Source organism: Nicotiana tomentosiformis, chromosome 12 (assembly GCF_000390325.3).
Source record: "Nicotiana tomentosiformis chromosome 12, ASM39032v3, whole genome shotgun sequence".
Taxonomy (NCBI): domain Eukaryota; kingdom Viridiplantae; phylum Streptophyta; class Magnoliopsida; order Solanales; family Solanaceae; genus Nicotiana; species Nicotiana tomentosiformis.
In genome coordinates this window covers 99,616,673-99,635,939 of record NC_090823.1, presented here as the reverse complement: position 1 = coordinate 99,635,939, position 19,267 = coordinate 99,616,673, and the positions used below count along the sequence as shown (strand labels likewise).

The following is a 19,267-nucleotide window of genomic DNA, read 5'->3' as shown; positions in this document are numbered from 1 at the left end:
TGATGTCTAGGTTCATTCTTGTAATGGGTCTTTATTAGACCAATCAATTTGAATATATTTTGATGTGTATAATACATTAGAATAACTTTAAATATAATATTTTATTAACATTGAATGGGTATCAAAATCAATTATTTTTTTGTAACTTTGAATTTAACCAAAGTTGGTCTTGTATGACCGCTTCCTTAACGTTGATTTTGATAACATTTCCTTAACTTTGATAATAATGTTTCTTCGGTCTTAAATAATTCTAACGTTGATTGCCTTAAATGAATTTGACGTTTTGGCATTGAATCCTAGATGGATTTTAACGTTTTTCATTACATCAGACGTCCATCTCCTTTGGACTATATATAAAGGTATCTGCTTGTGTTCATTTGTAGTAGAGTGAACAAACTTAAAACTTTTCTTCCCTTTTCTTTTTTGCTGAATTTTTTTTCTGATTAATCTTTGTTGTTTCTGCTCCTAGTTATACTAGAAGAGCTTGTTGAATTTTAGGGGATACACCTAATAATATTCATCACGGTGTGGGCGAAATATCTTTAAGGACAGTGTCCTTGACACGCCTAAATCATATTCTGCATACTTCAATATTTTTACAACAAGGAATGTCCATGAAAGTTTAATAATCAATTATCAGTTGGAGAACTACTATAATATAGCAGGAATACCACCAGCCAAAGCAGCATGCAGCCACAAAAGGAGCAAATGGAGATAAATGAGGACATTGTCATAGTAGGTGCTGGAATTGCTGGACTTGCCACTTCTTTGGCACTTCACAGGTATAGAAAGAGTACGAAAGAGCAATATACCCTAGAAAGTACTTTGTCCAAACTATGTGTTCATACTTTGTTCCGGTCAAACACTGCCACGTAAATTGGGACGGCGGGTGTACCAATTTTTGTGTGTCATATTTAACGGTCACGTATGCTATGTTCCATTTTATGTTTTACTTCTTAGTCTGATTAAAATGTTATGATACAATTTTATATTTAGAAATAGTTTAACTTTAATTTCTCGATTTATTCTTAATGACAAGGTTTTATAGCCACAGAAATATCATAAAATGTTTAAGAACACAAATTTCAAAAGTTTTTCTTTTTTCTTTTTTAAACTCGGTTACCGTTAATTAAACACATTCACATAAAATGATAAGGAATAAGTTATTATCAGAGGTAATTTATGATATAAATTAACAAGTGTATGATCTTATTACATAGTATATGCATTTTAATTAAAAAAAAATTCTTTCCATCTATACATAATTCAAGCTGATGAAAGTAATGAATTCACTTTTTTGATACAACCTCATTACTTTAAGTAATGATCTAATGGATTTAGTTGAGCACATGAATTCGACACCAAATAAATTCGCCTATATATGGTTATATATTTTGGTGCATGGTCTTTACGTACGTGTTTTTGATAGAATTACTGATGGTTATTTTGTTCTTTAGGCTGGGGTTGCGGAGCTTAGTGTTGGAATCATCAGACTCTTTGCGAACATCAGGATTTGCCCTTACTTTATGGACCAACGCCTGGAGGGCACTGGACGCTCTTGGCGTTGGAGATACTCTTAGACAACATTCTCTCCAGTTTAGTCGGTACGTGTAAGGCCACAAAAAGCTTAATTCGATTATTATTATATATTAACTTGAGTTTGTTGTAAGAATCCGTAAATTTTAAATTTTGAATCCGCATCTCTTTATGTCTGAACTTTTTGAATAGTCATCTCAGTTGATGAGCTTTGTACTTATCTCCAATTTAGCAACTAATAACAGTCAATCACGCAATTAGAACTACGCATTGTTTGGTTGTTCTTCTTTAATGTAACCTGCCAACATAACATTTTAATTTGTCTCTATCTACTTCCTATAAATAATCTTTTTAGTGGGTTGCGTCACGTATATGCTTAATACTTTTTTAGTGTGGAAACTTTGAAAGGAAGGTATCAACAGTAAGGATGATGCTACTGCAATATCCCTCTAAAACTTGATATATTTTAAGTAATTTTCCTAGTGGTCAATTGAAAGTGTAGCTTCTCCCCTGTTCCCAGTATTTACCCAACATGTAAAAAGTATTTGCTAAAGATGCATATATTTTCCGTTTTTGTTGCAACTCCAAGATCCAGCTATATACAGTGTTCTTGTGATGATTCATTGTGTAGCTATTGTTTTAGTAAATCCTCGTTTCATTGCTTCTCTGTTTCATCCAGATGAAGAGTCGTTTAAGAAAAGAGTTGTTCGTGATGGGTCTATCCCATGTGTAAGGAAGACATCTTTCTTTTGGCTTTGAAATGTCAAGCCAACTAAAGGAATAGTAAAGAAGATTTTATAGCAAATATTTTTTTGGTTTCACATTGAATATTTGACTCTTGCCAAACTCATGAGATCATTGATGACATCAATGAAGCAATCCTAAACATTATAAATAGGTGTCTTGCTCTCATTGTAAAATATATCAACAAAGAGAGAAAGAAAGAGTGAGGCATCACAGACAAAGTATAAGAAAATAGTATGTGAAAAAAATAGAAAATAGGCGATATTGTAGTGAGGTGAAAATATCAAAAGAGAGTTATTTTTTTTGAGTGTTGTAGTGGTCTTTGGAGTATTTTACTCGGACCTACAAAGTATAAAATTCCTTACTATAGTGATATCAGTTGCTCCTCTCAGGGCCGTGGTATTTCCCTTATTCAAAAGGGTTTTCCACGTAAAAATCTTGGTGTCGTTGTCACTCTTTTATTCTTGTTAATTACCAAATCTCGGTGCTATATTATTATTCCGCTTTTAGTACCGGAACTATTATTTTTGTGGGAGGTTTACTCCCAACAACTATTATCAGAGCACAGATTCTGCTCGTTCACGAAAATACTATTCACTGTCGGTAGTACTATACTCGGTGAAAAACAAAAATGTCCGGAGTAAAGTACGAGGTAGCAAAATTTAAGGAGATAGCGATTTATCAATATAGCAAAGAAGGATGAGAGATCTGCTCATCCAACAAGGATTACACAAGGTACTAGATGTTGATGCCAAAATGCCTGATACCATGAAAGCTGAGGATTGGGATCACTTGGATGAAAGGGATGCTTGTGCAATCAAGTTGCACTTATCAGATGATGTGGTAAATAACATCATTGATGAAGACACCGCACGTGACATTTGGACAAGGTTGGAAAGCCTATACATGTCCAAAATGCTAATAAATAAATTGTACATGAAGAAGCAGTTATACGCTCTACACATGGGTGAAGGTACGAATTTTTTGTCACATTTAAATGTGTTTAACGGACTAATCACACAGATCGCCAATCTCGGAGTGAAAATCGAGGAAGAAGATAAATCCATCTTGTTGTTGAACTCGTTGCCATCTTCGTACGATAATCTGGTAACAACCATCTTGCACGGTAAGACTACCATTGAGTTGAAAGATGTCACATCATCTCTTCTACTCAATGAGAAGATAAGAAAGAAGCCTAAAAATCAAGGACATGCTCTCATCATAAAAGGTAGAGGCAGAAGTTATCAAAGGAGTTCGAGCAACTATGGTAGATCTGTAGCTCGTGGGAAGTCTAAGAACAGATCCAAATCAAGAGCTAGAAATTGCTACAATTGTCATCAATGAGGTCTGTCACGCCCCGAACCTAGGAGCGAGACAAGCACCCCGTGCCTCACCTAACCTGGCGTACCAAATTGCGACTAAGGGACTCTGAACACATAATGTCATACTTTGGCCATGGGGCCACCTTGCAAGACAATTTGCGAAGCAAAATATAAAACTGAATGGAAACTAGCACTAACTAAATATCAATATAAAGCTAGGCCGACAAGGCCGTCATAGCTACTACAGCTGACAAACCACCAATTTATACAAACCCAACATACTGCACTAACCAACAGGATATGCCTACAAGCCTCTACTGATAGATGTACTGTGATCGGAACAGGGCCCCGACCTACCCATAAATATATACAGATATACATAAGATGTACACAAAACTCTAGTCCTGGCAACTCCGAAAGACGTGGAGCTTACCGATCAGGCGGAACTCGGAAAACACCTACTGAGGAGGTCTACCCGTCTGTCTGTCTGAACCTGCACGCATGAAATGCAGCGCCCCCAAAAAAGGGACGTCAGTACGAAATAATGTACCGAGTATGTAAGGCAATAAAATAACTGAAATCTGAAACTGAACTGATAATATGATAACTGAAATTAACTGGGAGTCAAAGATGATCTGGAGATATACTTACCTGCTGATACTGACTCAACTCCTTCAATATAGTAAGTAAAATAATTGTACGGCCTTATAAGGCTCGGTATATATAACTGCTCTGCCATAGTAGGCTCGCTTATAGGCGCTCGGCCATACTAGGCTATGTATCTCGACCATGCTGGGCTCGCTCATAGGCGCTCGGCCACAGTAGGCTCGGTATATAACTTTCCATCTGATCAGAGGTTGCCCAATAGGGGCCTGCCCATCGATTATAGCTCGATGGTAATGAAAATACTGTAATACTGTATATATAGGCTTGCTGCTCTCTTGACTGAAAGAAGACAATACTAAAATTGAATATAGAGTCTCGATAAGGAATAATATTGTAACTTATGAGACTAGAATAGTGTGAATAAATTCATGAATATGAACTTCTCTTTTTGTCTCATTACTAACACATGTAGCTACGAGATCATGCCAAAATGAAGGAAGGCTTAGCCTTAACATACCTTATCACAATCTTTTCAATCACCAAGTTGAACTCACCTCTTCGCACCTTAATCTACAAGAATGATAATAATACTATCGTTAAGTTACGAAAGGTACAACTATCGCACAACGAACGACAAACCTATTTTGTATTAAAACGGGCAGCATCTCCCCTATAATATGCCCTTCCTCCAACTTCAAGATAACACCAACAATACAAGGACAGAACAATAACAACATATATACATCATTTTCCAGCCCTATATACACCATCAAATACTACAAAACAGCCCAACACACCCCAATCTCTTCGTACACAAAACGACCACCGTAGTAGTGTCAAACGACCCGAAAATGTTATGACGAACGACCAGCCAACCACCCTACATTTATATGGTGTTTATAAACCCCCTTCCTCCTTCAAAACTCCACAAAATAGTAATAAAACACGCAGCCCAACAGCAACACAAAACAGTCCACAAAACAGTCCGCTACAAGTGAATAACTCGAACTCACGGCTTCCGATCACCATCCCGTGAGTTCTTACAAGTATAGAACGACTTACCATGAATTTACAGAAGAAAAAATGGATGAAAGAGAGCAGTAAACTCACCTTATTTGTTGGATAACTCAGCTCCTATCTTGGTTCTTCAAACTCTAAGTTTTACCTCCAATTGGAACTTGAAAGGGAGAGAAAATCAATTAGGGTTTGTGGGAAATTTTTGGGAGGATTCTTTGCAGAGCTTATGTCTGGTTATTATGCTCTATTTTAAGTCTAATATATGAAGAAAATAGGCCCTTAAAAGGCCTCTTTGGACGACCCGAAATGGCCCATTTTTGGGCTTTCATTTAAGCAAGTAGGTGACACACCTACTTGTCACCTAGCAGCTTGCGCAGTATCGCAAAAATGCACATATCTCTCTACTCCAATGTCGTATTGACAAATGGTTTAATGCGTTGGAAAATAGACTCATAGATCTTTAATTTGATGTGTGGAACACACCATAACTCTAAGTATATTGGGAGAAAATTGCAGTTACATGTGACCCAAAGTTTCAGTAAAACTTATGAATGTAACTTGTGATGACTTTCATCGACTTTTGTTCCACAACTCGCTTGACTTAAAAACATAACACACGGATGTAATACGACTAATATAAATCATAACATAATCTCTTTATCATGTTAATCACCCTAGTCTCACCCCAAAGGTACATGTTATAACATTCCCAACTTGTCGACTTTCGATGAAACATTGTTTTATTTAATTGCTTTAGCTTCTGAACTGTCCAACCCTCTTTGTACTTGTTGTTCATGATCTTCAATATTTGTAACCTCAGAGGTAACATGATTAACTTACTTTATATACTTTTAAATATTATCTCATTTTTTTGTCCTACATTAGTTTGCTTACGACGCATTTTTACATACGAAAATATAGGGTGTAACATCACTCCCCCTTGGGAACATTCGTCCTCGAATGTTTACTCTTGGAGACTTTGGAAACTTTTTCCAGAGTATCCTTCGTACACTAGGTTAAAACCAACCTGCACGTAGCCAGAAACATACTATGCATGCCACACATGGCCAATCTTTATAAATAGCAGCAATTTGCCTCACCGACCGTAAATCATAAATATTGAAAGTGAAAAATAAAAGCTTACCTGATGACCTGCTAGCCTACATAGAGCTATGTTGTAGCGTCCCATCTCGAACCATATCTTCATTTTGAAATAGGTGGGGGTATTTAGACTTCATTTCTTCCTCCGATTCCCACGTCATCTCTTCTACATTCTTGCTCCTCCATAAAACCTTTACGGAAGCTATCTCCTTATTTCGTAGATTGCGGATTTGTCGGTCTAGGATGGCAACTGGAATTTCCTCGTATGACAAGTCCTCTGTAATCTGTACATCATCCGTGGGCACCACTCGGGTAGGATCGCCAATGCACTTCCGTAGCATAGATACGTGAAAAACCGGATGGACAGACTCCAATTCTGAGGGCAACTCTAACTCATAAGCTAGTTGGCCCACTCTCCGAATGATCCTATAAGGCCCAATATACCGTGGGCTAAGCTTTCCTTTCTTGCCAAACCTCATCACGCCCTTCATAGGTGATACCTTTAAGAATACCCAGTCATTAATCCTGAACTCTAAGTCTCGTCGCCGCACGTCAAAATATGACTTCTGACGACTCTGAGCTGTCAACAGTCGCTCCCGGATAACCTTTACTTTCTCTATGGCCTGCTGAACCAGGTCTGGCCCATGTAACCCAGATTCTCCAACATCAAACCACCCTATAGGAGATCTGCACTTACGCCCATACAAAGCCTCGTACGGAGCCATCTGGATACTGGAGTGGTAACTGTTATTATATGCAAACTCGATAAGAGGTAGATGTTCATCCCAACTTCTTTTAAAATCCAACACACATACTCGTAACATATCCTCGAGCGTCTGAATTGTGCGCTCGGCTTGTCCATCAGTCTGTGGATGAAAAGCTGTGCTGAGATTCACCTGAGTCCCTAGACCTCTCTGAAATGACCTCCAAAAATATGCTGTAAACTGAGCCCCACGGTCAGATATAATAGAAACTGGTACTCCGTGTAGCCGCACTATCTCCTTAATATATAACTTTGCATAATCTTCTGCTGTATATGTAGATCTGACCGGTAGGAAGTGAGCTGATTTCGTGACCTATCGACTATCACCCATATGGAATCGAACTTACGATTAGAACGAGGTAAACCCATGATAAAGTCCATGTTTATCGCCTCCCATTTCCATGTCGGGATCTCTATAGTCTGCATTAGCCCTCCGGGCTTCTGGTGTTCTACCTTCACTTGCTGGCAACTAGTACATTGGGCGACAAACTCAGCAATGTTCTTCTTCATATCATTCCACCAGTACATATCCTTAATGTCATGATACATCTTCGTCGATCCAGGGTGGATGGAATACCATGAATAATGTGCCTCTGACATAATCCTGTCTCGTAGCCCTGCTACATCTGGAACACACAAACGACCCTTGTATCTGAGAACCCCATCTCCCTTGAGCTCTAACAATGGCTTCTTCTGCTGCGGAACTCGCTCTCTCAACTCGACCAACTCTGGGTCCTCGTACTGCCTTTCCTTGACTTCAGCTATGAGGGATGATTTTGCAGTGTTTTGGATTACAACTCCACCATCCTCAGAATCTACTAACCGAACCCCCAACGAAGCCAATTGATGAATATCTCTAGCTAATTGTCTTTTCTCGGGCTCTACATGTGCTAAGCTACCCATAGATCGGCGACTTAAGGCATCTGCTACAACATTAGCTTTCCCTGGATGGTAGAGAATGTTAACATCGTAATCTTTCAATAACTCAAGCCATCGCCTCTGTCGCAAATTCAACTCTTTCTGCTTGAAAATATATTGTAGGCTTTTATGATCAGTAAATATATCAACATGAACACCATATAAATAATGCCGCCATATCTTAAGTGCATGGACAACCGCAGCTAACTCGAGGTCGTGGGTCGGATAATTCCTCTCGTGCTTCCTCAACTGCCTTGAAGCATATGCAATTACCTTCCCATGTTGCATCAGGACACATCCTAACCCGACACCTGATGCATCACAATACACGGCATAACCCTCTAGACCCTCTGGAAGTGTTAGAACTGGAGCTGAGGTCAACTTGTTCTTAAGCTCTTGGAAACTCCGCTCACAAGCCTCTGTCCATTGAAACTTAGTTTCTTTCTGTGTCAACTTCGTCAATGGTGCCGAAAGGGAAGAAAAACCCTCTACGAACCTCCGATAGTATCCTGCTAAGCCTAGAAAGCTACGAACCTCTGTCGGAGTGGTAGGTCTAGGCCAAGATTTCACGGCCTCAATCTTCTGAGTGTCCACCTTTATCCCTTCATCTGATACAATATGCCCCAAGAATGCTACAGACTTCAACCAGAACTCACATTTAGAAAACTTAGCATACAACTTACGATCACGGAGGGTTTGGAGTACCGCTCGCAGGTGGTCCGCATGCTCATCCTCTGAACGGGAATAAACCAGAATATCATCAATAAATACTATCACGAACAGATCTAAAAATGGCCGGAATAGGCTATTCATCAAGTCCATAAATACAGCGGGTGCATTAGTCAACCCGAAGGACATGACAAGGAACTCGAAGTGGCCATATCGGGTCCTGAAGGCTGTCTTCGGAATATCTTTTTCCCGAACTCTGACCTGGTGGTACCCCGACCTCAAATCAATCTTGGAAAAGCATCTAGCTCCCTGCAACTGATCAAACAAGTCATCGATCCTTGGAAGTGGATACTTATTCTTAATAGTTACCTTGTTCAACTGCCTATAATCGATACACATCCTCAGCGAGCCGTCTTTCTTCCGCACAAATAGTACCGGTGCACCCCAAGGTGAGGTACTGGGCCTAATGTAACCTTTCTCCAGCAAATCTTTTAACTGCTCCTTCAACTCCTTCAATTCGGCAGGTGCCATTCTATACGGAGGGACGGATATTGGTTGAGTTCCTGGAAGCAAATCGATGCTAAAATCAATCTCTCGCTCTGGAGGAATACCTGGAAGCTCATCTGGAAACACATCTGCATACTCTTTGACTATGGGAATAGACTGAAGTGTAGGTATCTCAGCATCTGCATCTCTAACTCGCACAATATGATAAATGCACCCTTTTGCGATCATTTTCCTCGCCTTCAGATAGGAAATAAACCTACCTCTGGGTGTTGGTGTATTACCTACCCATTCAAGGACTGGCTCACCCGGAAAATGAAATTTGGCTACCTTTGCTCGGCAATCAACTGTGGCATAGCAAGCTGCCAACCAGTCCATGCCCATGATAGCATCAAAGTCCATCATCTCTAGCTCAACTAGGTCAGCTGAGGTCTGACGACTACAAATTGTCACCGTACAACCTCGGTAAACCCGTCTAGCAATAATCGATTCTCCGACCGGTGTAGATACCGCAAAAGGATCACTTAGTATTTCAGGCACTATACCAAACTTCCTCGCGACAAATGGGGTAATATACGATAAAGTAGATCCTGGGTCTATCAAAGCATAAGCATCGTGAGAGCAAATGGTTAATATACCTGTCACAACGTCTGGTGAAGACTCCTGGTCCTGTCGACCCGCTAAAGCATAGATACGGTTCTGATTACCACTTGAACTGGAACCTCTACCTCTGCCTCGACCTCTACCAGCCGAAGACTGAGACTCACGCCTTGAAGGATGCACGGACATAGACGATCCTGTTGCTGAACTCGCTGGTTGTGCCATTCCCCCAGAATCTCTATTTGGGCAATCTCGCATCATATGCCCCGGACGCCCACATGTATAACAAGCATCAGAACCTGCTCGGCATTGACCCAAGTGTCCTCTACCACAGATGTCACACCGCGGAGGAAATGACCATGTCTGCGCAGAACCTCGTTGTCGCTGCAAACCCGACGCCCGTGAGCTCTCACCTGGTCCTGACTGAGTATAGCGGTCATACCCGTAACCCTGTAACTGAGGTGGCGGAGGCCTAGGTGGCCGTCCGAAGTACTGGGTCCTATAACTACCCTGAGATTGCTCCTGAGACCTGGGAAATCTCATCCTCTTACGTTGCCCTTGCTCAGCCCTCTCTGTACCCTGCTGCCGACGCCTACCCCTTTCTATATTCTGGGCGAATGCCTGAATCCGGGAGATATCCATACTATCCTACAATGCAGCGGTGGCACATGCCTCGGTTAACTCTGGGGCTAACCCTGCTATAAACCTGTGAATCCTGTCCCGCATAGTAGAAACTATGGATGGTGCATATCTGGCCAATGAGTCAAAACGGAGACTATACTCTCGAACACTCATATTACCCTGCTTGAGGGCTAGAAACTGATCGACTCGAGCCTGTCGGATCTCCCGCGGTAAGTACTGGTCAAGGAAAGCATCTGAAAAATTCTCCCAAATAGCTGGAGGTGTATCACGTCCCCTGGACCTCTCCCATCCCTCATACCAAAGGATGGCTATATCTCGGAGTCGAAAAGCTGCTAGCTCAACTGCCTCTTTCTCCGTGGCATGCATAACACGAAAGATCCTGTGAAGCTGATCTATGAAATCCTGCGGGTCCTCCCTCTGATCTGTCCCCGTGAACTCTGGGGGACTCAAAGCAATAAACTCTCGGACCCTTGAACTCCCAGACCCCTCAGAAGTTCCTGCACTAGCTGATGCCCTAGCATGTTGCTGGGTAGCTACCAACTGTGTCAACAAATGCACCACACTCCTTAAGTCCTGATCTGATGGAAGTGGAGGGGGAACTGGATGTGCGGTTTCCCTAGGAATCTCCGTAGTTGGTGGAGGAGCCGGTAATGGCTGAGTAGGGGTCTCCCCTTGAGCCTCAGACTGGGCCCCATCTACTGGGGGTACCCTGTTGGTCCCCTCACCTACTACTGTATCTCTCCTCTGGCTAGCCGTAGTCTTCCTAGTCACCGTCATCTGTGCATGCAAACACCAACACATAAGTTTAATTCAAATTTCCTATAACTCAGTTCTATAGCACGATTTAGATTTCAAAGAAGTGTAACCAACTCCTAAATGCCCTGTAGTTCCTTGCTTATATAATGTGGTGCACAACACATCTATAAACAAGACCCTACTAGACACGGCTTGTAGACTCCCTAGGACAGAACTGCTCTGATACCAAGTTTGTCACGCCCCGAACCTAGGAGCGAGACAAGCACCCCGTGCCTCACCTAACCTGGCGTACCAAATTGCGACTAAGGGACTCTGAACACATAATGTCATACTTTGGCCATGGGGCCACCTTGCAAGACAATTTGCGAAGCAAAATATAAAACTGAATGGAAACTAGCACTAACTAAATATCAATATAAAGCTAGGCCGACAAGGCCGTCATAGCTACTACAGCTGACAAACCACCAATTTATACAAACCCAACATACTGCACTAACCAACAGGATATGCCTACAAGCCTCTACTGATAGATGTACTGTGATCGGAACAGGGCCCCGACCTACCCATAAATATATACAGATATACATAAGATGTACACAAAACTCTAGTCCTGGCAACTCCGAAAGACGTGGAGCTTACCGATCAGGCGGAACTCGGAAAACACCTACTGAGGAGGTCTACCCGTCTGTCTGTCTGAACCTGCACGCATGAAATGCAGCGCCCCCAAAAAAGGGACGTCAGTACGAAATAATGTACCGAGTATGTAAGGCAATAAAATAACTGAAATCTGAAACTGAACTGATAATATGATAACTGAAATTAACTGGGAGTCAAAGATGATCTGGAGATATACTTACCTGCTGATACTGACTCAACTCCTTCAATATAGTAAGTAAAATAATTGTACGGCCTTATAAGGCTCGGTATATATAACTGCTCTGCCATAGTAGGCTCGCTTATAGGCGCTCGGCCATACTAGGCTATGTATCTCGACCATGCTGGGCTCGCTCATAGGCGCTCGGCCACAGTAGGCTCGGTATATAACTTTCCATCTGATCAGAGGTTGCCCAATAGGGGCCTGCCCATCGATTATAGCTCGATGGTAATGAAAATACTGTAATACTGTATATATAGGCTTGCTGCTCTCTTGACTGAAAGAAGACAATACTAAAATTGAATATAGAGTCTCGATAAGGAATAATATTGTAACTTATGAGACTAGAATAGTGTGAATAAATTCATGAATATGAACTTCTCTTTTTGTCTCATTACTAACACATGTAGCTACGAGATCATGCCAAAATGAAGGAAGGCTTAGCCTTAACATACCTTATCACAATCTTTTCAATCACCAAGTTGAACTCACCTCTTCGCACCTTAATCTACAAGAATGATAATAATACTATCGTTAAGTTACGAAAGGTACAACTATCACACAACGAACGACAAACCTATTTTGTATTAAAACGGGCAGCATCTCCCCTATAATATGCCCTTCCTCCAACTTCAAGATAACACCAACAATACAAGGACAGAACAATAACAACATATATACATCATTTTCCAGCCCTATATACACCATCAAATACTACAAAACAGCCCAACACACCCCAATCTCTTCGTACACAAAACGACCACCGTAGTAGTGTCAAACGACCCGAAAATATTATGACGAATGACCAGCCAACCACCCTACATTTATATGGTGTTTATAAACCCCCTTCCTCCTCCAAAACTCCACAAAATAGTAATAAAACACGCAGCCCAACAGCAACACAAAACAGTCCACAAAACAGTCTGCTACAAGTGAATAACTCGAACTCACGGCTTCCGATCACCATCCCGTGAGTTCTTACAAGTATAGAACGACTTACCATGAATTTACAGAAGAAAAAATGGATGAAAGAGAGCAGTAAACTCACCTTATTTGTTGGATAACTCAGCTCCTATCTTGGTTCTTCAAACTCTAAGTTTTACCTCCAATTGGAACTTGAAAGGGAGAGAAAATCAATTAGGGTTTGTGGGAAATTTTTGGGAGGATTCTTTGCAGAGCTTATGTCTGGTTATTATGCTCTATTTTAAGTCTAATATATGAAGAAAATAGGCCCTTAAAAGGCCTCTTTGGACGACCCGAAATGGCCCATTTTTGGGCTTTCATTTAAGCAAGTAGGTGACACACCTACTTGTCACCTAGCAGCTTGCGCAGTATCGCAAAAATGCACATATCTCTCTACTCCGATGTCGTATTGACAAATGGTTTAATGCGTTGAAAAATAGACTCATAGATCTTTAATTTGATATGTGGAACACACCATAACTCTAAGTATATTGGGAGAAAATTGCAGTTACATGTGACCCAAAGTTTCAGTAAAACTTATGAATGTAACTTGTGATGACTTTCATCGACTTTTGTTCCACAACTCGCTTGACTTAAAAACATAACACACGGATGTAATACGACTAATATAAATCATAACATAATCTCTTTATCATGTTAATCACCCTAGTCTCACCCCAAAGGTACATGTTATAACATTCCCAACTTGTCGACTTTCGATGAAACATTGTTTTATTTAATTGCTTTAGCTTCTGAACTGTCCAACCCTCTTTGTACTTGTTGTTCATGATCTTCAATATTTGTAACCTCAGAGGTAACATGATTAACTTACTTTATATACTTTTAAATATTATCTCATTATTTTGTCCTACATTAGTTTGCTTACGACGCATTTTTACATACGAAAATATAGGGTGTAACAAGGTCACTTCAAAAGAGATTGCCCAAATCCAAGGAAAGGCAAAGGTGAAACTAATGGCCAGATGAATGACGACAACACAACCGCCATGGTGCAAAACAATGATAATGTTGTCCTCTATATAAACGAAGAAGAGGAATGCATGTACTTATCAGGTCCAGAGTCGGAATGGGTGGTTGATACAGCAGCATCTTACCATGCCACACCGGTAAGAGATCTTTTTTGCAGATATGTAGCACGTGATTTCGGCCTTGTGAAAATGGGTAACACAAGTTACTCAAAGATTGCGAGGATCGGTGACATTTGTATCAAGACAAATGTCGGATGCACATTGGTTCTAAAGGACGTGCGACATGTACCTGATTTGCGGATGAACTTGATCATTGGAAAATGCTTTAGACCGAGATGGATACGAGAACTATTTTGCAAATCAAAAGTAGAGACTCACCAAGGGATCATTGGTGATTGCAAAGGGAGTTGCTCGTAGAACGTTGTACAGGAAAAATGCAGAAATATGCCAATGTGAATTGAACGTGGCACAAGATGAGATTTCTGCAGATTTGTGGCACAAAAGGATGGGTCATATAAGCGAGAAGGGATTGCAGATTCTTTCCAAGAAATCACTCATTTCTTATGCCAAAGAAACAACGATAAAACCTTGTGACTACTGTTTATTTGGTAAGCAACATAGAGTCTCATTTCAGACATCGTCTAAAAGAAAATTGAATATACTTGATTTGGTATATTCTGATATTTGTGGTCCAATGGAAATTGAATCGATGGGGGTGGGGCGGTAACAAATATTTTGTTACTTTTATTGATGATGCTTCACGAAAATTAAGGGTTTATATTTTAAAAATCAAAGATCAGGTGTTTCAAGTTTTCCAGAAGTTTCACGCTATGGTGGAAAGGGAGACATGTCAAAAGCTAAAGCGTCTCCGAAGTGACAATGGAGGTGAGTATACTTCAAGAGAATTTGAAGAGTATTGTTCGAGCCATGGGATTAGACATGAAAAGACAGTTCCTGGAGCTCCACAACAGAATGGCGTAGCCGAAAGTATGAACCACACCATTGTGGAAAAGGTGAGAAGCATGCTCAGAATGGCTAAAATGTCTAAGTCATTCTGGGGTAAAGCAGTTCAGACAGCTTGTTACCTGATTAACAGGAGTCCATCAGTTCCGTTGGCCTTTGACATCCTGTAGAGATTTGAAATGTGTAAGGAAGACATCTTCATTTTGGCTTTGAAATGTCAAGCCAACTAAAGGAATAGTAAGGAAGATTTTATGGCGAATATTTCTTTGGTTTCACATTGAATATTTGACTCTTGCCAAACTCATGAGATCATTGATGACATCAATGAAGCAATCCTAAACACTATAAATAGGTGTCTTGCTCTCATTATAAAATACACCAACAAAGAGAGAAAGAAAGAGTGAGGCATCACAGATAAGGTATAAGAAAATAGTCTGTGAGAAAAATAGAGAGTGAGCGATATTCTAGTGAGGTGGGAATATCAAAAGACGGTTATTTCTTTTGAGTATTGTAGTGGCCTTTGGAGTATTTTACTCGGACCTATAAAGTATAAAATTCCTTACTATAGTGACATCAGTTGCTCCTCTCAGGGCCGTGATTTTTCCCTTATTCAAAAGGGTTTTCCACGTAAAATTCTTGGTGTCGTTGTCACTCTTTTATTCTTGTTAATTACTAAATCTCGGTGCTACATTATTATTCCGCTTTTAGCATCGTGACTATTATTTTTGTGTGTGTGGGGGGGGGGAGGGGGGGTGTTTATTCCCAACGGTCCGAGTCTTTGAAAAGTGATATCTCAGCTTGAATTTAATAAGCTTTTAACTTCCTGTAGGTTCGAAGCATTTTCAGCAGATTCAGGCATGCCTACTGCAGAGATTTCCCTCGAGGCAAATAACAAACCGTAAGCTACACTCTAAATTTGATATTTTGAACAGTGTTCTAAAAGACGTTTTTCGGGTGAGTCCTAGGGCGAGGCGTACCAAAAGACACTGAGTGATCATAATGTCGGAGCGTAGGCTCCGACATTTCGAGCGTTCGCCTGGGGGTAAGCCCCAACGCTCTGGGTGTTCACTTGGGGCATAAGCCCCGAGAACTTTTCCAAATTTGAGCTAAAATTACTTAATAAATCTTTTTTGTTTAACTTAAACATCCAAAAGTGAATTCATAGTAAATTCATAGTAGTTTATTTGCAAAGTGTAAACTACATTTGCGTTTTTCATTTATTTTTTTTGAAAAATTGAAGCCAAAATCTATGGACTAACTGGAACTTAAAAGCTAAATTGTGATATTTTAATAATAACATGAAAGTATTGACATGAGTCATTTGTTTCTCTTTTTCTTTTCTTTTTTGGTTGAGCCAAATTAAATGATTTCGTTACATAACCGTACTTGTCAAATCTCACAACACAACTCTTTGTGTTATACAGTAGAGATTACGACAGCCGTTGTATGAAAAGACAGGAGATAGTGGAGACTTTAGAGAAAGAACTTCCCCCAGGAACTATAAAGTATTCTTCCCTCGTTGTTTCCATCCAAGACTCTGGACTATTCAAGTTGCTACATTTGGCTGACAAAACTGTTCTTCGAACCAAGGTGAATATATATTCTTGTTTTTATTTTTTTGGGGTTAAATTTTCATATAGAATCCCATACCTGAAACCTTGATTAGTATTAACTATCCCCATATTTCACATAAAATTAAATAAAAAATCACCAAAAATTACGACTAAGCTAGCTCATAAGATATTATTGTTCTCTAAGCGCTATCATATTCGACTCAAAACTTAGTTAGATGACAATATGTGAAGCTATGGACTTTATTAAAAAAATAAAAAATAAAAAACCCTTAATTAAACCTTCAACTTCAGAAAATTAAGCAACAAATTAGTAGTAGAAAATAGGGCAGCCTAGATTGTGGTACAATGGCTAAGATTTCTTCACCCAGATTTCGTGTTCGAACGCTTCCCTCTTTAATTGGTTTTAGGTAGAGGTGGAGCCAAAATTTAAAAATTTATGCGTTCAGGACTCTAATCGTTTAAGATATAATTGAGTTCGAAATTAATAATTTTTACGTATTAAATAAAGTTTAATTTTAAGATAAATATAGAGATTGGGCCAAGGTTATTGAACTCTATCGAATCCATACCTTGGTCTCTAACTCTTCCCCTAATCTTAGGCAGTGCGAATCAATTAACTGGGCCCAAAAAAGATTTGAATATTTCTGCTTTGCATGAAGGTGTTAATAGGATGTGACGGTGTGAACTCGGTGGTGGCTAAGTGGATGGGCCTCCCGAAACTAGTCGATGCAAATCGTTCAGCTATTCGGGGATATGTTGAGTATTCAGAAGGTCATGAGTTTGAGCCTAAGTTTTGTGCTTATTTTGGAAGAGGAGTTCGCATTGGTTTCCTTCCCTGTGATGACAAGAGCTTGTACTGGTTTTGCACTTTTACTCCATCTGCCCTCAACTGTAAGCCTGCTCCCTTAATTAGCTTCTACACCGCAATTATTAGCATACCTTTTTCTTTAATTTCCACTGAAGATAATGAGATATATATGCATACCTTTTCCATACAAGATAAATTGGAGAATATTTTATTTATCTACTTTTTCCACGGAAGATATAATGCCACTGTAGTATGTTTTTGATATATGGTGGAAATAATTTCCTAGTTCATGTGGCTGGACTCGAATTTTTAGTCGGGACTTCTATGCAATACATGAAAACCGGATGAAAAATAAAAAAATAAAAAATCAATTCCTAGAAAAAAGATTACGAGAAAGTTATTTTCTGATATATTTAGTTACTAAAAATGTATTTCAAGGACAATATTTATAAGTATTATTTAATGGTCATATGACTTCCACGGAAGATAATTACGACCTTTTATTTATGTACTTTCTCCACAGAATAATCATATCTTTGTCGTTTTATGTCTGCTTATCTATTTCTTTATCTTTTTTTTTATGTGTCATACCAATATCTCTAGCTTTTTGTCTGTCTGTCATGTAACGCTTTTGAATTGCATGCATCTCAGATGATGAATCGATAGAAGGAAGTCCAGTCAAAATGAAGCAATTTGTGCTAAGTATGGCCAGCAACGTGTCAAAAGAAGTATACAATATCCTGCAGAGAACCTCACTAGATAGCTTATATTGTGCCAAACTAAAATTAAGATCGCCATTGAATATTTTAATGATATACAATATTGTCAAAAGAAACACTTGTCTAGTTGGTGATGCACTTCACCCAATGACACCTGATATTGGTCAAGGTGGATGTTCAGCATTAGAAGATGGTGTGGTTCTTGCTAGGTGCATTGCTGAAACTTTTTCAAAAAAATTACCAACAGGAATGGAGAAATTAGAAGATGATGATTTTTACAATAGAATTAAAGTTGGTTTGGAGAAGTATGCAAAAGAAAGAAGATGGAGGATTTTTAACCTTATTAGCACTTCATATTTGGTTGGTTTGGCACAAGAAAGTAATGGGAAAGTGATTAGCTACTTGAGAGAGAAATTCTTGGCTCAATTTACAATTGAGACTATGCTGAGAATGGGTGATTTTGATTGTGGGAAACTATTGACCTACTCTGGTTGAAGTGAAGATGTAAACTTCGTTTATTGCTATTATGATCAATGAGTAAAAGCACCTAGAAAAGAACAGTTAGAAAACGTTGTTGTAAGAACTAGCTTGTATGGAAGCTAAGGTTGCAAATGTGTCACTCTATCATATGTAAGGAGTTTATTTTTCAACTGTGCTATTAACGAGTACTTCCCTCCTCCCAATTTATGTGGTTTCATTCAAATTTGCAAGAGTCAAACAAGTTTTTCTTTTATTATAATTTTTCATAAGTCTTTCAAATACTTCGAATTATTAAGTATTGTAATTTTTAGTACTTTTTATCTACTTTTCAAATATATAAAAAAATTTAAAAATTCCGTGTCTAAATTAACAATCAAAATTATAGACGGGCTCTCGAAAACATACATTTGGACGGAGGAAGTACATAACTCTTAGAACAACTAACGTACATGGAATACAACATTCTCCTTTGATGAAATTTAACTTCTTTTTCCCCCTTGATGTTCGATTAATTTGGATTCCTGTTGTGTAAGTCCATTAAAGGGAGAAGCGCGCCCTGCTAGAATATTTTTTATTCTCAAAACTCGAATCCAAATCTTGTTGTTAAGGGTAGAGGGATCTTATCCATTCCACCGCAACTTTGGTGCCTAAAAATTTAACTAACGAAGCCAGATATACTGAGAGGGGGATCTAAGAGACTTTATTTCACTTAACACCTT

The 19,267-nt window shown here is 39.4% G+C and overlaps 1 protein-coding gene across 2 annotated transcripts; it reads left to right on the top strand.

Annotated features, from left to right (window-relative positions):
• The first annotated feature begins 370 nt into the window (after positions 1-370).
• LOC104115719 (monooxygenase 2-like) lies at positions 371-18,718 on the top strand. 2 transcript variants are annotated; one of them, XM_009626408.4, is made up of 6 exons: positions 371-782; positions 1,458-1,604; positions 15,797-15,865; positions 16,392-16,557; positions 17,201-17,432; positions 18,001-18,718. In XM_009626408.4, exons 1-6 carry the CDS (start codon positions 688-690, stop codon positions 18,561-18,563), a joined length of 1,272 nt encoding a protein of 423 aa, XP_009624703.1. In that variant the 5' UTR covers positions 371-687; the 3' UTR covers positions 18,564-18,718. The 2 variants fall into 2 exon arrangements, with proteins under 2 accessions (XP_009624703.1, XP_009624704.1); XM_009626409.4 differs by lacking the exon at positions 15,797-15,865.
• The last annotated feature ends 549 nt before the right edge of the window (positions 18,719-19,267 follow it).